Raw genomic sequence first — 23346 nt, forward strand, 5'->3', positions numbered from 1 at the left:
AATTTTCCCTTCAGCATTTCACCTTTCACCTTTAACCCATGACCTCTGGTTCTAGTCTTCCCCCAACCACAGTGTAAAAAATCTGCCTGCATTTACCCCATCTCATAATTTTATAAACGTACCTCCATCAAATCTCCCCTCAGTCTCCTGTGCTCCAGGAAATGAAGTCCTAACCTATTTCACTCCTCCCTAAATCTCCAGTCCCAACATCTTTGTAAATGTTAGCTGTACTCTTTCAACCTTATTTAGTTTTTATTCATTGAGACACAGCATGTAGTAGGCCCTTTGGCCCTTTAAGCTGTTACCCAGCAATCCTCTGATTGAATCCTAGCCTAATATCACCTCCCGACCGGTACATACGTCTCTGCTAATAATAGGACAATTTACAATGACCAAGTCACCTCCCAACCGGGACATGCGTCTTTGTGCTAATAATGGGACAATTTACAATGACCAAGTCACCTCCCAACCGGGACATGCGTCTTTGTGCTAATAATGGGACAATTTACAATGACCAAGTCACCTCCCAACCGGTACATGTGTGTCTGTGCTTGTAATGGGACAATTTACAATGACCGATGCACCTCCTGACCGGTACGTGCGTCTTTGTGCTAATAATGGGACAATTTACAATGATCGATTCACCTCCCGATCGGGGCGTGTGTCTCTGTGCTCGTAATGGGACAATTTACAGTGACCAATTCACCTCCTGACCGGTACATGTGTCTTTGTGCTCGTAATGGGACAATTTGCAGTGACCAAATCACCTCCTGACAGGGACATGTGTCTTTGTGCTCGTAATGGGACAATTTACAGTGACCAATTCACCTCCTGACCGGTACGTGCGTCTTTGTGCTAATAATGGGACAATTTACAGTGACCAATTCACCTCCTGACCGGTACGTGCGTCTTTGTGCTAATAATAGGACAATTTACAGTGACCAATTCACCTCCCGATCGGGATGTGCGTCTCTGTTCTCTGGGAGGAAACCAGAGCACCTGGAAAGTCACGGGGAGAACATGGAACCTCCTTACAGGCAGTGACTGGAATTGAACCCGGGTGGCCTGTACTGTAAATCATTGTGCTGAGCACTGTGCTACTATGCAGACCACCTCGCTATTCCACCTTGGTTCTGTTTATTTTTTTGTAGCTTGTAGAAATTCCTCTATTAACTCTTGGACAGCACATGGGTGTTGAGAAATGGAAATGGAGGGAAGGGTGGGATTGATGTTGGAGTAGGTTAACATGGTGGGTCAAAGGGCCTGGACAGTGCAGTGACGTTCTGTGTTTTGTCTCGCACTGTACTGCCACAAGGTAAGTTTCACAACATATGTCGGTGATAATAAATCTGACTGTCCTTGCCTGAGGTGAAACGGAGGTTAGAGGGCCTGTTGCTAAGCCGTTCTTTCTCCTGTCTCTTCCCCCCGCCCCCCGCCATCGGCAGTGCCACGTGAGCAGTATCCCGGTGTTCCACAGCATGGAGAGGCCATCAATGCAACGCTGGAGCTGGGTGGTGACGGCTGCAGTCCTGGTCTGCCTGTTTGTGTACACAGGCACAGGTATGGTGCACATCTGCCCCACCACCGAGATAACAATTCTATCCCACCCCCACCCTCCCAGTGCTTCACTGGAGCAGGCAAAACCTCTTGGTGGGTTGGGGGGGGGGTGCTAAGTGTTGGAAGTGAGGAAACAGATTTGATAGGTCTCAAAGGCAAGGACTCTGGACACAGCCTTGGTAGTAAAGGATTTTATTTACAGAAGGTTAAACGTGAAAATGGCAACAGAAGCCACACGCGCGCGCACACAATTTACAGTAGTTGGATCAACAATAAAACACGCGGACAATTAATAAAATCGCGTGGGAACAAAGTATGTATATATATATATATATATATACACACACACACAGACACACACACACACACAACCCCCCCCCAAGGGAAAAGTCAATACAATACCCGACACCCTTGACTGTGCGGGCACAACTCTTCTGCTTAGGGACAATATCCACGCCCTTAACCCTATCCAATGCAGAACTCTCCAACGGCTGGGTGGTCCCTCGGAGGTAGCAAATAGAGAGAGGGTGAAGCACACGTGGCTTCCTTTACAGTGCAGCAGGGCTGATGAGTCAAGCCCAGGTGATTCACGGCGGGCGGTGGGGGGGAGGAAATGGCTCTGTGCCAACAGGGTTAAACTAATTACAAAGTCCAATTGCCCGAGGTCAAGTACAAGGCTAATTGAAAGGGCCAGTGGTTAGGAGTGCATCGATGGGCAAGGAGGGGTCAAACCTTGATTGGTAGGTGGCGTGCCTTTCGACCAGGTAGATGGGCAGTGCTGTCCCGTGACAGTCACGACCCCTCCAATACACTAAGACACTCAGTAGTGGGACATCAAGTTCCCAATCCACCAGAGGTGGAGTTGAATTGTGGGGAGTGTGGAGATCTCGGGTACATGAGGGACTGCAGATGCTGTAATCTGGAGTGTAAAGCAGGTCAGGCAGCATCTGTGGGGGAAGGAATGGACAGTGGGCGTTTGAGGTTGAGACCCTTCACTGTGACTGAAAGCGAGGGAAAGGAGGGAGAGCCAGTGAAGGCGAGGGGTGGGACAAGAGCTGACAGCAGAGGAGAGGAGACTGGGAACTTTGACAGGCAGCCAAGGGCTGGGGGTGGTGGACTATGATAGTGGGGTGCTGGAGCATGGGAATGGGGGGTTCGGGGAGGGGAGGGTACCCGGTGGGGGGAGTGTGGAGATAATGTGTAGAGGGATGAGAGACAATATGGTGGGGGCAGCGGCAGGTTGTGGAAAGAGCTGGGTAGATCAGAAGGAGTAGGAAAAGGGATATTTTATCTGAAATTAGACAATTTGGAAGTTCATTGTGTGCCAGATGGAGTGAGATGCTGTTCTGCTCATTTGCTGTTGTTGCATCCCATCTCATCAGTTTTTTTATACATGTTAAGTCACCGTCAGGTGGGGAATGACAAGGGTAAGCTCTGGTGATCAAAGGGTGCAGAAGGAACAGTGAGGACTAATGAAGGAAGCCGTCCACTGTGTGTGAGCTTTGATAGAACATGCCCAGCAGGCGGTTGCAGGAGGGCTTGGCATCTGACTTGTTTTGGTGGGGTTGATGAAAGCAGTGTGTAGAACGCAGAACCATTTTTCCATTACTAGCAGGTTTGGTTTATCACCCACTCTGGATTTTCAGGGTGAAAGCTTCACTAAACAAGGATCTTGGACTCAGTCCCCTCCCTCCGGTTCTCATCACTCTTGGTACTGTCCCAAAAACGTGCTGGCTGTCAGATTGTCTGGTGCTGAGGAAGAGAAAAAGTGAGGTGGTTTTTGTGGAGCTGAAGTCCATGTGCGATGGCATAGAGAGAGGTCGCTTTGTCTCACTGCTGTTGTACCTATCCTGGGAAAGTTTGATCCTTTGCTCCGGGTTGAACCAGCACATGGCCTGCTGGCAGCATTTGGAGAGGTGAGGGGTGACCCGTAGGAAGCCACGGACCACCTTGTTGTGGACTTTAATGTCAATGTGGGGTGTATGTTGTGTGTCTGACCCACACTCACCACAAACCTTTGACTACTGTCCAAATCTCTCTGCAGGAGTGTGTGGTTTCCTGACCTTTGGCTCCAGGGTGAATGTTGATATCTTGCTGTCGTATCCGTCGACCGACATCTCTGTGGCTGTGGCTCGAGCCTCCATCATCCTGTGTGTGCTCACCTCCTACCCCATCCTTCACTTCTGTGGCAGGTGAGGCTTGCAGCTGACTGCAGGACCGGGAAGGGGACTGGCCCTTGGTCAGTTATTGGATTCATCACCTTTACCTGCCATGGCAGAGTCCTGCGGTGGGAGGAGGGAGCGTAGATTGAGGTAGATTGCCATCAATAAGAAACAGAAAAACATGCATTTGTTTTGTGCTACCACGGTCTACAGAGCATTACAAAACTTTTCAGAGCCAAGATATGCTCTCGAAGTGTACGTTCTGTAATAAGATGGGAAATCTCTGGAACAGCTGTTGGAAGGCAGTCAAAGCTGAGTGTAGATCTTCATTCAAATACAAATTGGATAGATACCCTCTTGAGACTAATGTTTAAGGACAAATACAGTGTGTTAGTAACTTGAGACGTGGCATGACATTTGATTCAAGAGTAATTGTCCTTCAACCATGAATACAGTCAAACCAGACAATGTTACTCTGGGGCCAAGGTGCAAGACGGTACCAACAGTCACCAGCTCCAACTCAACCCCTCACACCTGCCTTCTCGCCATAACCTTTGATGTCCTGACCAGTCTGGAAACTACCAATTTTTGCTTTAAATATACCCACAACTTGGCCTCCACTGCAGTCTGTGGCAGAGCATTCCACAGATTCACTAGTCTGGCTAAAAAAATTCCTCCGTACCTTTGTTCTGAAACTAGAGGCTGTGCCCTCAAGTTCTGGGCACCCTCCACCATTGGAAACATCCTCTCCTTATCTACCCTTTCTAGTCCTTTCAACATTCGGTAGGTTTGAATGAGATCCAATCCCCACCCCGCCCCCGCATTCTTCTAAATTCCGGTGAGTACAGGCCCAAAGCTGCCAAATGCTTCTCATATGTTAACCCCTTCATTCCAGAATCATCTTCGTGAACCTCCTCTGGACTCTCTCTAATGAGAACACAACCTTTCTGAGACATGGGCCCAAAACTGTTGGCAATACTCCAAGTGTGGCCTGACTAGTGTCTTATAAAGCCTCAGCATTATCTCCTTGTTTTTATATTCTATTCCCTTAAAATAAATGCCAACATTGCGCTTGCCTTCTTTACCACAGACTCAATCTGTAAATTAACCTTCTGGGAGTCTTGCACAAGGACTCCCAAGTCCCTTTCCGCCTCTGATGTTTGAATTTTCTCCCCATTTAGATGATAATCCACGCTATTGTTCCTTTTACCAAAATGCATTATTGTACATTTTCCAACAGTGTATTCCATCTGCCACGTTTTCCCCCGTTCTTCCAGTTTGTCTAAGTCCTGCAATCGCATTGCTTCCTCAGCACTACCTACCCCTCTTCCAAGTGTTGGTACTTGTAATCTACAGCATATTCATGAACTCTATGTGTGTGTGGGGGGGGAGCTACCTCTGACATTCCTCCCTATACTTTCCTCCAATCACCTTAGCATTATGCCCTATGAATTACCGTTCCCTCTCTAGGAAAATATCCCTGGCTATCCACTTGATCTGTGCCTCTTTTAACCAGGGAAAGGAGGATGTGTTTGGGGCTCCGTGCAATGAACCCAGATGTAGGATAGTAAAGCATCTACGAACCAACCTTCACCACAGATAACAGGAATTCTGCAGAGGCTGGAAATTCAAGCAACACACATCAAAGTTGCTGGTGAACGCAGCAGGCCAGGCAGATTGCTTTGATGTGTGTCACCAGCAACCATCGACTGTACCTGTTCCTAGAGATGCTGCCTGGCCTGCTGCGTTCACCAGCAACTTTGATGTGTGTTGCTTCACCACAGATACTGAATTATTTGCACACGCGGATGGTTTCACCAGGTAAAACAATGGAGCAATTGTCTGCTGTTGCCATTTCCACACCTGTTATTTAGTTCTACCTTTGTCCTGAGCTATATCTTTTCCTTTCTAACTGGCAAGGCAACATCACTGCATTTGTCCAATCTTGTGACCTGTGGTTCTGCATTTGCAGCATCTACTGTGTTTGCATGAGTGGTTTTGTTTTCAGAGGAAATGGACAAGTCACATAGGAGATCACTTTTCTGATGCCTTAAGCCTGTGTACCAGCTTTGGACATCAGTACTGAAATCTCTGGACTCCCTCACATGCTACTCCCAAGGGTAGTTGGGTTGGTGTCATTTTGGCACTATTCTAATTTGCCTTCAATCCAAACCAGATGATCGTCGCCTATATTGATCTTTGCTGGAAGAGGGATTCCAGTTCTGATGAAGGATCTTGACCCAAAACGCTGACTGTCTCTTTTCCAAAGATGCTGCCTGGCCTGCTGAGTTCCTCCAGCATTGTGTGTGTTGCATTTAATCTCTGCTACTTTCCAGTATAGTGGGGTTTTAATGGGTAATGTCCATGTTTATTCCCCAGTCCTTGCTGCCCTTGGGAGTGGGATTATCAGCCTGAGGGGGCAGAGGCAGAAGGCGCAGGTTTAGGTGAGGGGGAAAGTTTAACGTGGATGTGAGGTACACGTTTTCATGCAGAGGGTGGTGAGTGAATGGAGTGAGCTGCCAGAGGAAGTGGTACAATTACAAATTTTAAAAGACATTTGGACAGATGAGTGGAGAGGAAATCTTTGTAGTGATGGGGACCAAATGTAAGCAAATGGGGGCTGGCTCAGGAAGGCGCCCTGGTCAACATGGATGAGTTGGGCAAAGGGTCTGTTTTGTGCAGTGTTAGCGGGGCCGTCCCTGTGCTGAGGGTGGATGTTGAAGGAGAGGAGACGAATGCCGGGCTGGTGCGTGACTTGGCGGCGAGCGCAATGTTCTGAGCAGTACACACACAAAATGCTGGAGCAACTCGGGCAGAGCAGCATCTGTTTATCGAAGTAAACAAACCATCGGCGTTTCAGGCCGAGACTTCATCAAGACTGGAGAAAAAAATAAGAGATTAGTGAGAAGATGGGGTGAGAGGAGGAAGAGTCAGTGGGGAGGGATGAATGGACAGGGGAGTTGTGTAGGGAATGTTCCCTGTGGAAAGCAGAAAGTGGCGGGTGGGGAATATCGTGCTTTGTGGTGGGATCCTGTCGGAGGCGGCCCTCCTGGCACTTATCCTTGCAAGTGCCACACCTGCCCCTGCACTTCCACCTCAGGCGACTGAGGAAGTTTGGCATGAGCCCACAAATCCTTTTGCAGCTGTACAGGGCCCTGGTGAGACCACACCTGGAGTACTGTGTGCAGTTTTGGTCTCCAAATTTGAGGAAGGACATTCTTGCTATTGAGGGAGTGCAGCGTAGGTTCACAAGGTTAATTCCCAGGGTGGCGGGATTGTCATATGTCAGAAGATTGGAGCGACTGGGCTTGTATACTCTGGAATTTAGAAGGCTGAGAGGGGATCTTATTGAAACATATAACATCATTAAGGGATTGGACACGCTGGAGGCAGGAAGCATGTTCCCGTTGATGGGTGAGTCCAGAACCAGAGGCCACAGTTTAAGAGTAAAGGGTAGGCCATTTAGAACAGAGTTGAGGAAAAACTTTTTCACCCAGAGAGTGGTGGATATATGGAATGCTCTGCCCCAGGAGGCTATGGAGGCCAAGTCTCTGGATGCTTTCAAGAAAGAGATGGATAGAGCTCTTAAAGATGGCGGAATCAAAGGTTATGGGGATAAGGCAGGAACTGGATACTGATTGGGGATGATCAGCCATGATCACAGTGAATGGCGGTGCTGGCTGGAAGGGCCAAATGGCCTACTCCTGCACCTATTGCCTATTACCTCCTCCCTCACGACCATCCAGGGCCCCAAACAGTCCTTCCCGGTGTGGCGGCACCTCATGTTGGGTTCATCTGTATCCGGTGCTCCTGGTGTGGCCTGTATATCGGTGAGACTCGATGTAGATTGGGAGACTGTTTTGCTGAGCGCCTATACTCTGTCTGCCAGAAAAAGCGGGACCTCCCAGTGGTTGCCCATTTGAATTCCACTTCCCATTCCCATTCTGACATGTCAGTCCATAGCCTCCTATCGGCGTTAAGAGAGGCGGGACTGCGCAGGCGTGTGACGTTGGGCAGTGAAGCGCGGAAGATTTTAAAGGAACAGAGCCTCATACAGCGGGCAGCGTAGTTTGCGGGCTGCGGAGTGAGCCGGGAGCAGAGTGAAGGTTTAAGGGCTTCAGCTCAACGGGCTTAGGCGGAAACGGGCGAGGCGAGGAAGGTTTGGTATTCATTTTTTGTTGTTATTTGAGGAGAGGGGTAAGTATGAGTGTGAGGGCAGCTTGTTGTTCTCAGTGCCGGATGTGGGAGGTCCTGGAGTCTCCCAGCCTCCCAGACGTACACATCTGCGCCAGGTGTGCCGAGATGCAGCTATTAAGGGACCGCGTTAGGGAACTGGAGCTGCAGCTCGATGACCTTCGTCTGGTCAGGGAGAGTGAGGAGTTGATAGAGAGGAGTTACAGGCAGGTGGTCACACCGGGGCCACGGGAGGCAGACAAGTGGGTCACGGTTAGGAGGGGGAAGGGGAAGAGTCAGGTAATAGAGAGTACCCCAGTGGCTGTGCCCCTTGACAATAAGCACTCCTGTTTGAATACTGTTGGGGGGGACAGCTTACCTGGGGGAATCAACAGTGGCCGTGCCTCCGGCACAGAGTCTGGCCCTGTAGCTCAGAAGGGTAGGGAAAGGAAGAGGAGGGCAGTAGAAATAGGGGACTTGATAGTAAGGGGGTCAGATAGGCGATTCTGTGGACGCAGTCCAGAGACCCGGATGGTAGTTTGCCTCCCTGGTGCCAGGGTCTGGGATATTTCTGATCGCGTCCAAGATATCCTGAAGTGGGAGGGTGAGGAGCCAGAGGTCGTGGTACATATAGGTACCAATGACATAGGTAGGAAAAGGGAAGAGGTCCTGAAAGGAGAATATAGGGAGTTAGGAAGGGAGTTGAGAAAAAGGACCGCAAAGGTAGTAATCTCGGGATTACTGCCTGTGCCTCGTGACAGTGAGAGTAGGAATGCAATGAGGTGGAGGATAAATGTGTGGCTGAGGGATTGGAGCAGGGGGCAAGGATTCAAGTTTTTGGATCATTGGGACCTCTTTTGGCGCAGGCGTGACCTGCTCAAAAAGGACGGGTTACACTTGAATCCTAGGGGGACCAATATCCTGGTGGGGAGATTTGCGAGGGCTACTGAGGTGACTTTAAACTAGAATGGTTGGAGGGTGGGAATCAAATTAAGGAGACTAGGAGAGAGGAGATTAGTTCACAACAAGGGGATGGGAACAAGTGCAGAGAGACAGGGGTGTAAAATGAGGATAGAGGCAAAAAGTAGTAAGGTGAAAAGTGAAAGTGGCAGGCCGACAAGTTCATAGTCATACTTTATTGATCCCAGGGGAAACTGGTTTTCGTTACAGTTGCACCATAAATAATAAATAGTAATAGAACCATAATAGTTAAATAGTAATATGTAAATTATGCCAGTGAATTATGAAATAAGTCCAGGGCCAGCCTATTGGCTCAGGGTGTCTGACCCTCCAAGGGAGGAGTTGTAAAGTTTGATGGCCACAGGCAGGAATGACTTCCTATGACGCTCTGTGCTGAATCTCGGTGGAATGAGTTTCTGGCTGAATGTACTCCTGTGCCCACCCAGTACATTATGTAGTGGATGGGAGACATTGTCCAAGATGGCATGTAACTTAGACAGCATCCTCTTTTCAGACACCACCGTCAGAGCGTCCAGTTCCATCCCCACAACATCACTGGCCTTACGAATGAGTTTGTTGATTCTGTTGGTGTCTGCTACCCTCAGCCTGCTGCCCCAGCACACAACAGCAAACATGATAGAACTGGCCACCGCAGACTCGTAGAACATCCTCAGCATCGTCCGGCAGATGTTAAAAGGACCTCAGTCTCCTCAGGAAATAGAGACGGCTCTGACCCTTCTTGTAGACAGCCTCAGTGTTCTTTGACCAGTCCAGTTTATTGTCAATTCGTATCCCCAGGTATTTGTAATCCTCCACCATGTCCACACTGACCCCCCGGATGGAAACAGGGGTCACTGGTACCTTAGCTCTCCTCAGGTCTACCACCAAATCTAGGGCAAAAATCAAAAAGGGCCACTTTTCGACATAGTTGTATAAGGGCTAAGAGAGTTGTAAAAGCGTGCCTGAAGGCTTTGTGTGTCAATGCAAGGAGCATTCGTAACAAGGTGGATGAATTGAATGCGCAGATAGTTATTAATGAATATGATATAGTTGGGATCACAGAGACATGGCTCCAGGGTGACCAGGGATGGGTGCTCAACATTCAGGGATATTCAATATTCAGGAGGGATAGACATGAAAGAAAAGGAGGTGGGGTAGCATTGCTGGTTAGAGAGGAGATTAATGCAATAGAAAGGAAGGACATTAGCGGGGAGGATGTGGAATTGATATGGGTAGAGCTGCATAACACTAAGGGGCAGAAAGCGCTGGTGGGAGTTGTGTACAGGCAACCTAACAGTAGTAGTGAGGTTGGGGATGCTATTAAACAGGAAATTAGAAATGTGTGCGATAAAGGAACAGCAGTTATACTGGGTGACTTCAATCTACATATAGATTGGGTGAATCAAATTGGTAAGGGTGCTGAGGAAGAGAATTTCTTGGAATGTTTGCGGGATGGTTTTCTGAACCAACATGTCGAGGAACCAACTAGAGAGCAGGCCATTCTAGACTGGGTATTGAGCAATGAGGAAGGGTTAATTAGCAATCTTGTTGTGAGAGGCCCCTTGGGTAAGAGTGACCATAATATGGTGGAATTCTTCATTAAGATGGAGAGTGACATAGTTAATTCAGAAACAAAGGTTCTGAACTTAAAGAAGGGTAACTTTGAAGGTATGAGACGTGCATTAGCTAAGATAGACTGGCAAATGACACTTAAAGGGTTGACGGTGGATATGCAATGGCAAGCATTTAAAGATCACATGGATGAACTACAACAATTTTTCATCCCAGTTTGGCAAAAGAATAAATCAAGGAAGGTAGTGCACCCGTGGCTGACAAGGGAAATTAGGGACAGTATCAATTCCAACGAAAAAGCATACAAATTAGCCAGAGAAAGTGGCTCACTTGAGGACTGGGAGAAATTCAGAGTCCAGCAGAGGAGGACAAAGGGCTTAATTAGGAAAGGGAAAAAAAATTATGAGAGAAAACTGGCAGGGAACATAAAAACTGACTGTAAAAGCTTTTATAGATATGTGAAAAGAAAAAGATTGGTCAAGACAAATGTAGGTTCCCTACAGACAGAAACAGGTGAATTGATTATGGGGAGCAAGGACATGGCAGACCAATTGAATAATTACTTTGGTTCTGTCTTCACTAAGGAGGACATAAATAATCTTCCGGAAATAGTAGAGGACAGAGGGCCTAGTGAGATGGATGAACTGAGGGAAATACATGTTAGTAGGGGAGTGGTGTTAGGTTAATTGAAGGGATTAAAGGCAGATAAATCCCCAGGGCCAGATGGTCTGCATCCCAGAGTGCTTAAGGAAGTAGCCCAAGAAATAGTGGATGCATTAATTTTTCAAAACTCTTTAGATTCTGGACTGGTTCCTGAGGATTGGAGGGTGGCTAATGTAACCCCACTTTTTAAAAAAGGAGGGAGAGAGAAACTGGGGAATTATAGACCGGTTAGCCTAACATCAGTGGTGGGGAAAATGCTAGAGTCAGTTATCTAAGATGTGATAACTGCACATTTGGAAAGCGGTGAAATCATCGGACAAAGTCAGCATGGATTTGTGAAAGGAAAATCATGTCTGACGAATCTCATAGAATTTTTTGAGGATGTAACTAGTAGAGTGGATAGGGGAGAACCAGTGGATGTGGTATATTTGGGTTTTCAAAAGGCTTTTGACAAGGTCCCACACAGGAGATTAGTGTGCAAACTTAAAGCACACGGTATTGGGGGTAAGGTATTGATGTGGATAGAGAACTGGTTGGCAGACAGGAAGCAAAGAGTGGGAATAAATGGGACCTTTTCAGAATGGCCGGCAGTGACTAGTGGGGTACCGCAAGGCTCAGTGCTGGACCCCAGTTGTTTACAATATATTTTAATGACTTAGATGAGGGAATTAAATGCAGCATCTCCAAGTTTGCGGATGACACGAAGCTGGGTGGCAGTGTTAGCTGTGAGGAGGATGCTAAGAGGATGCAGGGTGACTTGGATAGGTTGGGTGAGTGGGCAAACTCATGGCAGATGCAATTTAATGTGGATAAATGTGAAGTTATCCACTTTGGTGGCAAAAACAGGAAAACAGATTATTATCTGAATGATGGTGGATTTGGAAAGGGGGAGGTGCAACGAGACCTGGGGGTCATTATACACCAGTCATTGAAAGTGGGCATGCAGGTACAGCAGGCGGTGAAAAAGGCGAATGTTATGCTGGCATTCATAGCAAGAGGATTCGAGTACAGGAGCAGGGAGGTACTACTGCAGTTGTACAAGGCCTTGGTGAGACCACACCTGGAGTATTGTGTGCAGTTTTGGTCCCCTAATCTGAGGAAAGACATCTTTGCCATAGAGGGAGTACAAAGAAGGTTCACCAGATTGATTCCTGGGATGATAGGACTTTCATATGATGAAAGACTGGATGAACTAGGCTTATACTCGTTGGAATTTAAAAGATTGAGGGGGGATCTGATTAAAATGTATAAAATCCTAAAGGGATTGGACAGGCTAGATGCAGGAAGATTGTTCCCGATGTTGGGGAAGTCCAGAACGAGGGGTCACAGTTTGAGGATAAAGAGGAAGCCTTTTAGGACTGAGATTAGGAAAAATTTCTTCACACAGAGAGTGGTGAATCTGTGGAATTCTCTGCCACAGGAAACAGTTGAGGCCAGTTCATTGGCTATATTTAAGAGGGAGTTAGATATGGCCCTTGTGGCTAAAGGGATCGGGGGTATGGAGGGAAGGCTGGGGCGGGGTTCTGAGTTGGATGATCAGCCATGATCATACTGAATGGCGGTGAAGGCTCGAAGGGCTGAATGGCCTACTCCTGCACCTATTTTCTATGTTTCTATACTGCTCCAACCTAATGGCAGCAATTTCTTGAACCTCCAGTAGTGAGCACCCCCACCACTCCCTGTCCCGTTTCCCTCTCTCACCTTATCTCCTTGCCTGCTCGTAGCCTCCCTCTGTTGCTCCTCTCCCCTTTCCTATCTTCTACGCCTTCTGTCCTCTCCTATCACACTCCCCCTTCTCCACTCCTGTGTCTCTTTCACCAATCAACTTCCCAGCTCTTTACTTTATCCCTCCCCCTTCTGGTTTCACCTACCACTTCACTACCTTTTACTTCCTCCTCCCTTGCTCCACCTTCTTACTCTGACTTCTCATCTTTCTTTTCTCCAGCCCTGACATTTCGGCCCGAAATGCCGACTGTTCATTTCTATAGATGCTGCCTGGCCTGCTGAGTTCCTCCAGCATTCTGTGTGTGTGTTGCTCGGATTCCCAGCATCCGCAGATTTTCTCTTGTTTGTGAGGTGGTGATGTTCCCCTGCCCCTGCCCCTCTTTGTGGAGGAGACCACAGCTTTGGGCAGCACAGTCAGAGTAAACCAGGTGGATAGCTGGATGAACCTGTTGTCGATGGTGCACATGGTTGCCATGATTACACTGGTGTAACCATGGCAATGGGATGAGTATTGAGCTGGGGGTAGGAAGGACAGGTTCACCTTTCCTAATGCACGGCAGGCATCTGTGATGATTGCTTGTCATAATGGAAATCGCACTAACCCTCAAAGTGTGGAAGAAACTTGGTGACCCACTTTGACAAACAAGGCTGTGCTCACCCAGAAGTTGCTGCCTTTGAATGAGGGGCAAGGAAATGAGAGGAATGCAGTGCAGAGTTCAGCAGACTGTTGATACAGGCTAGTGTCATCGTTAGTACATGCATAGAGACCGTGCTGAGGGCCCCAATAGAAACTCAGTAAGCCATGGTACCGGAAAGGGACGTGGGCGTGAGCATCCATGCTTGTCGGGCTGTCCTAGTTCACCGCACGTCATTGTCAGCTGGAAGCACAAGGATCAGTCAGTCAGTGTTCAAGCTGCAGGGTCCTATCATCACCTAGTCCAAAGTCAATCCTAGACATTCAAACACTGCCCCCTCCATCTGTCCCACTAAAGGCAGGTGCACCTTGAACCCAGGTGAGTGTCCAGAGCATTACCTTTTGAACTGGAGCAGGTGAGTGAAGCCAGGTGAATGAGTGTGCTGGTGGAGGAGAGCCAGTTGGGCCTCTTGCTTCCGAAAGAGGTGGAGTGTATTCGGGACCTTGTCTGGTGTGGGATAGAGGGGCAAGAAAGGAACTGGAAGCTGTCGAATGGGAGAAGGGTTGGGGGATGTCGTGAATACAGTTTGGAAGGGGCTGGACCAAGGAGAAAAGATGGGGGTCGAGGTAGGAGAAGTTGGAGTTGGTTTATTAATGTCACAATTACTGAGGTACAGTGAAAAGCTTGTCTCGCATACTGTTCAGGCAGATCAGATCATTGCAGAGTACACAGAGGTAGAGATAACAATGCGGAAGAAAGTGTAAAAGCTACAGAGAAGGTGCAGTGCAGGTAGACAATAAGGTTCAAGGTCGTAATGAGGTAAATTCTTAGGTCAATAGACCTAGTGGTACGTTTGGGGCAGAGAGCATTCTGAAACAATGGTCCAATTCGTGAATTTGAGGCAGGAGTTGAAGTGGAGTTGAAAGCCGGGGAGGAAGATGGTGAGGCACGTGTCAATGTGTATCTTGCTCTGACTGTCATCTCCTCTCATCCAGGGCTGTGATTGAAGGCCTGTGGCTCCGTTACAAGGGGGAGGCCCTGGAGGTGGACAGGTATCGAGAGGGACGGCGACGGATACTCCAGACAGTGACCTGGTTTGTGCTGACCCTGATTTTGGGCCTCTTCATCCCAGACATCGGGAAAGTGATCTCTGTTATCGGGGGATTGGCTGCCTGCTTCATCTTGCTGTTCCCAGGTACAGGTCATGTGGGTGGGGTTGGGGGGGGGAGCGTGGGGCATTGTAGAGGGGAGGCTGTGTGTGTGCCAGCAGAGTCAACAATAGCTTTGTCATGTATAATGCAGCTAGGAGCAGATCTGGGTGGCCACACCGGGCTTGTGGGGCTGTGGTGGTCTCTGGGGAGAGATCTGAACAGCAATCAGCTGGGGGTGAAAATCGAAAGGAAGCTGTCGACACTGGAAATCTGAGATAAAAGCAGAAGCATGCGGGGAAAACTCAGGTCAGGCAGGGTCTGCAAACAGTATATGGTCACTTGGAGAATGGAGATGTTGATTCCTGTCATGAAAGTTGGTACGGCAGTGGGCTAGAAGACTATTTGGGCATGCTGAGGGGGAGGAGGGTTTGGAACTAGCACCCAGCGGGAGTTTGTGTTTCAGTGGGATGCAGCAGAGCAACCCAGGGGTTCTCCTCTCAAACCGGCATATTTCCTGCTGACTAGAGGAACAGTGGGGAAGGAGAGCTGAGGAGGGGGTTTATGGAACCGTTCCTCATTGTAAGATCACTGATTTCCAGAGCACTGCCCAAGAGCCACGGGTGGAGGAGAGCTGCTCTGCTACACGGCAGTGATTTGGGCCATTGGCTGCAGCCCTGTGCAGTTAGATTCAGCAGTAATAGAACAGTACAGTAGAGACACAGGCCCTTCAGCCCATCGTGCCCATGCTAGCCTTATTGCCAAATTCACCTCGTCCCATCTGCCTGTCCACGATTGCCTTCCTGATCCCATGTCTGCGTAAATGACACTGCTGCCGTGACTGGTTCTGCCACCCACCACACCTTTTGGGGGAAGAAACTTGCCTCTTGGATCTCTTTTGAACTTTCCCCTCTCACCTTCAATGCATGTTCTCTAGTGTTTGACATTTTTCATTCTGGGACTTTACCCTTCCGATAAATTTCTGTCAGGTCTCTCCTTGGGCCTCCAGCGCTCCAGGGAAAACGGCCTGTATGTGTCCAACCACTTTAGCTAATACTCCCTAGTCCAGGCAGCGTCCCAGTAAACATCTTCCATACCTTCCTCATCCTGCAGCGGGCAGGCCAGAGCTGTGTGCACTGCTCTGCCTATGGCATAAAACTGGCTGGGAACGTGGGATCCCCTGCCTGCAAGGGTGCCAGCAGTAGGTTCCCAGCTTGGGTTAGCGATTGAGGGGATGTGGGGCAGCTGGCTGGAGTGGGGAGTGTCAGAGTGAGTGAGCATGGGACAAGTCTGTTGGGTTATTGTTAATGTGTTTTTCTGTGCTCTCAGGCCTCTGTCTAATCAAAGCAAAGCTCTCTGAGATCCAGCAATCCAACTCTGCCAGGTAAATATCAATGGATGCACCCTGGGCATTGGTTCCTTCGTCTTGAACTATCTTTTTCCCACATCCACTCTGACAAGTGACCTGATGGTGCATTTACTTGGCTACCTCTGAGTACTTTATCAGAGTGATGACTTGGGGAGGGGCTGCTTTTGGGACAGTACACTGAGATGAGGAGAAGGGTGTGGGGTTATTACTGACCTGGGGAGGGAGGGGGGATCTTTACATTGTTTCCAGCCAGTCAGCAGAGCTGGAGGAGAGGCCTGTTGAGTTAATCGCAAGAGTGGAAAGGGCCTGTTGGGGAGAGAGTGTTCTTGGGGTTGTGTACTGAGGGTGGGTGGTGTTGTAGTGAAAGTTTCAGAGGAAGTTTAGGGCCACAAGACAGGCCATTCAGTCCATCTAGTCTGCTCTGCCATTTCATTATGGCTGATTCATTCTCTCTCAGTACCATTCTCCCTGCCTTCTCCCCGTAACCTTTCACACCCCGACTAATCAAGAACCTATCAACCTTTGCCTTAAATACACCCAATGACTCGGCCTCGACAGCCACCTGTGACAATGAATTCCACAGATTCACCATTCTCTGGCTAAAGAAATTCCTCCTCATCTCTATTTTAAATGGGCGTCCCTCTGTTCTGAGGCTGTGCCCTCCAGTTGTAGGCTCCCCCTCCAAAGGAAACATCCTCTCCACATCCACTCTACCAAAGCCTTTCAACATTTGATAGGTGTCAATGAGATATCCCTGATTCTTCTAAATTCCAGTGTTCCCAGCGCCATCAATGGCTCCTCATGAGATAAACTTTTCATCCAAAGAATCATTCTTGTGAACCTTCTCCGAGCCCTCTCCAGTGTCAACACATCCTTTCTTAAATAAAGGGCCCAAAACTGCTCATGATGCTCCAAGTGAGTCCTTCTCATCAGTGCCTTATTTCTTCCACCAAAGTGCATGCCTCCTGTCAATCAGCCAATGCTCCATCCATGCCGGTATCTTCCCTGTAATGCCCTGGCCTCTTACCCAGTTCAGCAGCCTCATGTATGGCAAGATTTTCCCATAAGGAAAGCATGGTCTATTTTATCATGTGCCTCCAAGTACTCCAAAATCACATCCAAAATCGTCTCCAATGTCTTCCCAACCTTTGAGGTCAGGCTAGCAGGCCTATAATTTTGTTACTTCTACCTCCCTCCTTTCTTGAAGAGTGGAGTGATATTTAAAGTTTTCCAGTCCTCAAGAACCGTGCCACAATCTCAAACAAGAGAAAATCTTCAGAGGCTGGAAATCCAAGGACCACACATAAAATGCTGGAGGAACTCAGCAGGCCAGGCAGCATCTATGGAAAAGAGTAAACCGTCGATGTTTCAGTCCAAGACCCTCCTTCCATCCTGATGAAGTATCTCGGCCTGAAACGTCAACTGTATATAATGTAACTGCTGCCTGCCCTGCTGAGTTCCTCCAACATTTCTTGTGTGTTCCATGCCAGAATCTATTGATTCCTGAAAGATCATTACTAATGCCTCTACAACCTCTCCAGCCACTTCCTTTAGAATTCTGAGGTGTAGTCCATCATGTCGAAGTGACTTATCTACTTTCAGACCTTTGAGTTTCTCAAGCACCATCTCCCTAGTAATAGCAACTGTACTCATTTCTGCCCCTGGACACCCTTGAACTTCCAGCTTTCTCAGTGAAAACTGATGCAAAATACCTATTCAGTTCGTCCGCCATTTTCTTGTCCTTCGTTATTATCGCTTTAATGTCACTTTCCAGCAGTCCAATGTCTTCTCTCCCCTTTCTTTTACTCTGTATATATCTGAAAAAAAACTTCGGAATCATTTTTGATATTATTGCTCAGCTTGCCTTCCTGTTTTATCTTTTCTCCCCCTAATGTTTTTTTTTAGATGCCTTCTGTTTGTTTTTTAAAATTTCCCAAGCCTTGAACTTCCCACTAATTTTGCTCTATTAAATGTCCTCTCTTTTGCTTTAATGTTGGCTTTGACTTGTCAGCCATGGTTGCATCAACCTGCCTTTAAAATACTTGCTCTTCTTTAGGATGTATCTATCCCGCACTTTCCGAATTACTCCCAGAAACTCCAGCCACTGCTGCTCTGCCATCATCCCTGCTAGTGTCCCCTTCCAATCAACTTTGGCCAGCTCCTCTCTTATGCCTCTGTAATTCCCTTACTCCACTGAAATATTGATAAATCTGCCTTTAGCTTCTCCTCCTGAAATTGCAGGGTACATTCTATCACTGTTTCCTAAGAGTTCCTTTACCTCTGGTTCTGTCGCATCTGTTGTTTTTTGTTTTCGACCCACAGGTTCTTTTAGGAGTCCAAGAATGGGTTGAAATTTGTTGCTTTGCACTCATTTATTTAAACTTTAAACAAAAGAACAGGCGCAGAACACATGAAACTTAAAAGAACTAAGGATAAAGACAAAGAAAGTCGAGATGGTGATTTTTGCAGAAATAGACACTTATACGGAGATGAGGCAAATTCCTGAGAGAAACAAAAGGCCAATTAGAAGCCACACAGGAGTAGCTTTTTTAACATTCAGCCAATGAAAAATGAAAGATGATAAACCGTTATGTAACTGTTATCACTTTGTCACCAATAGTTGGAGTCTAACATTGTGAAAAATACAGGTCAAAAATACAAATTGTATATTAGTGGAACTACAAATTCAGTCTTGCATTAATTCAACTATTACCTTATACCTTAACAAAAACATTAAAAAAAAACTCTTTCTAACAGCTCTCTAATCGTATCCTGTTCGTTACACAACACCCAATCCAGAATTACTGATCCCAGAGTGTGCTCAATCACAAGCCGTGCCAAAAAGCTATTTCGGAGGCATTCCACAAATATTCTCTTGGGGTTCGGTGTCAACTTGATTATCCCAATCTATCTGCATATTGAAATCCCCTATGACTAGCATTGTGTTTTTGACATGCTTTTCCTATCTCCCTCTGTAATTTGTAGCCCACATCCTGGCTATTGGTCGCAGGCCTGTAAGTAACTCCCATCCTTGCAGTTCCTGAACTCTACCCACTAGGATTCTAAACCTTCTGATCCTATGTCACATCTTTCTAAAGATTTGATTTCATTTTTTTTACCAGCAGAGCCACTGCTCCCATGCCTACCTGCCTGTACTTTGGACAGATTGTGTATCCTTGGATATGAAGCTACTAACTACAATAGTCTTTTTTAGCCATGACTCCGTGATACCCACAATGTCATATATGCCAGCCTCTAACTGCACTACAAGCTCATCTCCCTTATTCCATATACTGTGTGCATTCAAATGTAACACCTTCAGTCCTGTATTTGTCACCCCTTCCAGTTGGTCCCCCTTTTACACTGCAGCCCATCCCACTGACTGAAGTCTTGCCCGGTCATCTGCCTGACTTTCCTGACGGTTTGACAACACGCTGCCTCTGCTTGTAAGCCAACAACCCTATCCTCAGCCCTATCACTCATTTTCCCATCTCCCTGCCAGATTAGTTAAACCCTCCCCAACAGCTCCAGCAAACCCGCAAGGATATTCGTCCCTCTCGGGTTTGGGTGTAGCCCATCCCTTTTGAAAAGTTCATGCCTTCCCCAGAAGAGATCCCAGTGATCTTTAAATCTGAAACCCTGCCCCCTGCACCAGCTTGTCAGCCACATATTCACCTGCCAAATCATCCCGTTCATACTCTCACTGTCACGTGGCACAAGCAGCATTCCGGAGATTACTACCCTGGAGGTCCTGTTTTCCAGCTTTCTAACCAGCTCTTTCAGTTCTCTCTGTAGGACCTCTTCTCTTCTCCTCCCCATGTCATTGGTGCTGATATGTACCAAGACATTGGCCAATAAAGCTGTGCATGAGCCTACGTGTCAGATGTCATGCATAGAGTTGGGGTGGGGGGGGGTCATGCCCTGAGCAGAATGAGTTGGTTGCAGGAGCTGGAAAAGACAGGTTCTGCTGAGATTGGATCCCGAGCTGTGTGAGCAAGGAGTCTGCAGACAGTCACAACACCGGTTACCAGGCCAGTCTAGAAACAATGGAGCTTTTCATTATCTCTGAAGGTTTCAGCCTTCTGATTTTGTATCCGGTGGGGCTGGGAAATGTGGAATATCTCCATGCATCACCATTCCCTCTCCCTTCGTTGTCTTCCTGATGGGAACATGGAACAGGTGCAACAGACAGAGTGCTGGAGGAACCCAGCAGGTCAGACAGCACCTACGCAGGGACATTTTGGGCAGAGACACTTCATGAGAATTGCAAAGGAAGGGGGCAGAAGCCAGAATAAGGAAGGGAGGGTGCGGGAGTGCAAGTTGGCCCTTTGCCCCTCGAGCCTGTTCGCAATGTCATGGTGATCTGTGACAATCACTCCTCTCCTTACCTTCCCTTGTACTCCCCCTCCAAACATTGCCTAACAGTGTCAGACTCAGTTTATCATTACCCAGTGAACTTGCGTCTTCTGCAAATAGCATTTGAATCTTTCAGGACTCCTGCCACATTCTACACGTTTCCCGACTCCAGGTATGAAAGGCCAGGCTGTTGTTTGTCGACTTTGCTCCTACAGTTTGATTCTTCCAACGAATGGCAACAGTTTCTCCATCTCCCCTCGTTTGTCTTTACTAAAAAAATACATCATACAACCTTGTTCAGGGTAATCCATCTTGCATCAAAGAGTAAGAAGATGTCCCGAATCTAGGATTCATTTCCAGAGGACGAGAATATAAAAGCTAAGGTGTCATGCTGAGGGTTTAAGGCATTGGCCAGATGGCACTTGGAGTATTGGGCCTCTTATCTAAGAGGGGATGTGCTGACACTGGGGAGGGTCCAGAGGACATTCACAGGATTCTTCTCTTGAAGAAAGGCTTCATGTACGATAGCTCTGATGGCTGTACTCACTGGAGCTTCGAAGAATGAGGGGAAACCTCATTGAAACCTCTTGGATATTGAACGGTCTAGATAGTGTGCACGTAGGGAGGATGTTCCTGTAGGGTGGGAGTTTAGGAACAGAGGCCACAGCCTCACAATGGAAGGACATGTTTCCAGAACAGATGAAGAAGCATTCCATTAGCCAGAGGGTGGTGTATCTATGGAATTCATTGCCACGGACACTGTGAAGACCATGACATTGGGTATATTTAAGATGGAGTTGATATGTTCATGGGTCATCGAGGAATCAAAGCTTATAGTGTGAAGGCAGGAGAATGAGGTTGAGAGGGATAATAAATCAGTCATGATCAAATGGCAGAGCACACTTGATGGGACAAATGGCCTAATTCTATTCCAATGTCTTACGGTCTTAAGCTTCTAAATGCTGGCAATGCTGTTTGTGGGGTAACACTAAAGCTGAGTGCTTTAACAATCTCTGACTGGCACTTGTGTGGCAAAGATCAACTGGCCGGGTGTTTTCTTTGTCTCCTCACTACTGACATGGTTTATCTGAGGAACTGGTCAACTTTCAAGATCTGAAAGCAGCCGAGGGTGGTGTTAATGCCTCTCTTCACCACTATCTTCACGGTTCTGCTGTTCTCTTCCACGTTATGGTTTTGTGACGGGGTGTTGTAGTTTTGGTTTTCTAACCGGTCTCGCTCTGTTCCCTCCCCTCCAGCTGGTGGCTTCGGGTACTGTTTGGGATCTTCATGGTGTGCCTGGGAGCTTTCATCTTCGGACACAGCACCATGAGCTCCATCTTCCAGATTCAACACCAGTGACTGCCTCTCCTCCTCCACCTTGTCTCTCCACTACACCCCGTGAAATCCAGCTGCCAGATCAATGCAGTCCAACGCGAGCTGGACACGTCCAATGTTTACAGGCATTCCGGGAGCTGTGGAGTGACTGAATTTGCCTGTGCTGTGGGGTAGAAGGATTCTGCAATAACTGGCCTTCAAAGTGAGAGAGTTGTGCTTTGCTTTTCCTGATGGTTCGACACTGATTCAGTTTTTTTCCTCATTTTGCATCTGTGAGCTGTGTGGATGACCCCACTGTGGCGTCCTCTGCACCTCAGGTTTCTGCCGTTTGGAGACCACCATTTCCAGGGGTCAAACGCAAATTCAGTCGGGTGTGTCGGAGACTTTGTGATCAAGCCAGAATGCTGAGGAAGGGTTTGTTCATTCAATCACCAGCACTTTGAAACTCACCATGGTGCTGGAAGCATTCCACACACCTTTTCAGTAGAAGGGATTCTGTTAGAACTGCTCTGACCACTAAAACTATGCATGAGTGAATGGGTCAATTGTCATTAATACACTAATTAGATGATCGCCTTCCCTGGAGCCCACTACCTATGTCTCACTATTCCACGTGCACAGAGACCCACCCCCAGCCAACCCATTGACCTTTGCTGCTGGGGCGATGCACACCAAGACCCACCCCCAGCCAACCCATTGACCTTTGCTGCCAGGGCGATGCACACCAAGACCCACCCCCAGCCAACCCATTGACCTGTGCTGCTATGGCGATGCACACCAAGACCCACCCCCCAGCCAACCCATTGACCTGTGCTGCTATGGCGATGCACACCAAGACCCACCCCCAGCCAACCCATTGACCTGTGCTGCTATGGCGATGCACACCTACCCACCCCCAGCCAACCCATTGACCTGTGCTGCTATGGCGATGCACACCTACCCACCCCTACCCAACCCATTCACCTGTGTCCCTACGGCCTGTTCTGGGCACCAGACGGAGCCAATGCTTCTTACCACAGCAGGAGATGGGAAGTCTGCTTGGCCTTTCCTCTCCAGAATGGGCTGAGAATTGTCTGAATCTGGTGCGGTTTTTTAGATGACTTGAAAAGAGAAGGTTGTTGATTTGGGGCTGTCTGTGCACTTTTTTAACCCATGGAGTCAGGCCAGGCAATCAGCAATGCAAACACTGTACGCCATCTGGGCAGGACTGCAGTGCAACCAAGCAGGTTCCGTGTCTTCTGAGGCCTGTCTGATGAACCGTCAGTGCGTTCCAGGACTCAGTGTTGGAAAATGGGAATCTGTGCCCAATGTCTGACTTTGCAACTTTCAATAAAGGTGCATTTTCATAGTTGAATCATTACTAATTCACATGATCTGAGGTGAGGTCTGTGGCTTTCCTGAGCTACGAGTCAGCTAAGTCATACCAAAGCTGACGGTCATTGTAAACAACAGGGATTCCGGAGATGCTGCTTTTCCTCTCCTTTCTTTTCTCCCACCGTCCGCTACCCTCTCCGATCGATCAGATTCACCGTCCACTCCCCTCTCTCATCGATCAGATTCACCGTCCGCTCCCCTCTCCCATCAATCAGATTCACCGTCCGCTCTCCTCTCTCATCGATCAGACTCACCGTCCGCTGTCCTCTCCCATCGATCAGATTCACCGTCCGCTCCCCTCTCCCATCGATCAGATT

At 48.0% G+C, this 23346-nt stretch overlaps 1 protein-coding gene across 1 annotated transcript in view; it reads left to right on the top strand.

The window, feature by feature from the left end:
* Nucleotides 1-23001, top strand: part of slc38a7 (solute carrier family 38 member 7) — a 56278-nt gene extending 33277 nt beyond the window's left edge. Inside the window, exons 7-11 of the mRNA XM_063066588.1 lie at nt 1446-1560; nt 3602-3749; nt 14443-14642; nt 15925-15979; nt 21577-23001. Coding sequence (XP_062922658.1) covers nt 1446-1560; nt 3602-3749; nt 14443-14642; nt 15925-15979; nt 21577-21679 — 621 coding nt within the window. The 3' untranslated portion in view covers nt 21680-23001. The remainder of the gene's footprint in view (nt 1-1445; nt 1561-3601; nt 3750-14442; nt 14643-15924; nt 15980-21576) is intronic.
* The last annotated feature ends 345 nt before the right edge of the window (nt 23002-23346 follow it).

This window comes from Mobula hypostoma, chromosome 14 (genome assembly GCF_963921235.1).
Source record: "Mobula hypostoma chromosome 14, sMobHyp1.1, whole genome shotgun sequence".
In the NCBI taxonomy this organism is placed as follows: domain Eukaryota; kingdom Metazoa; phylum Chordata; class Chondrichthyes; order Myliobatiformes; family Myliobatidae; genus Mobula; species Mobula hypostoma.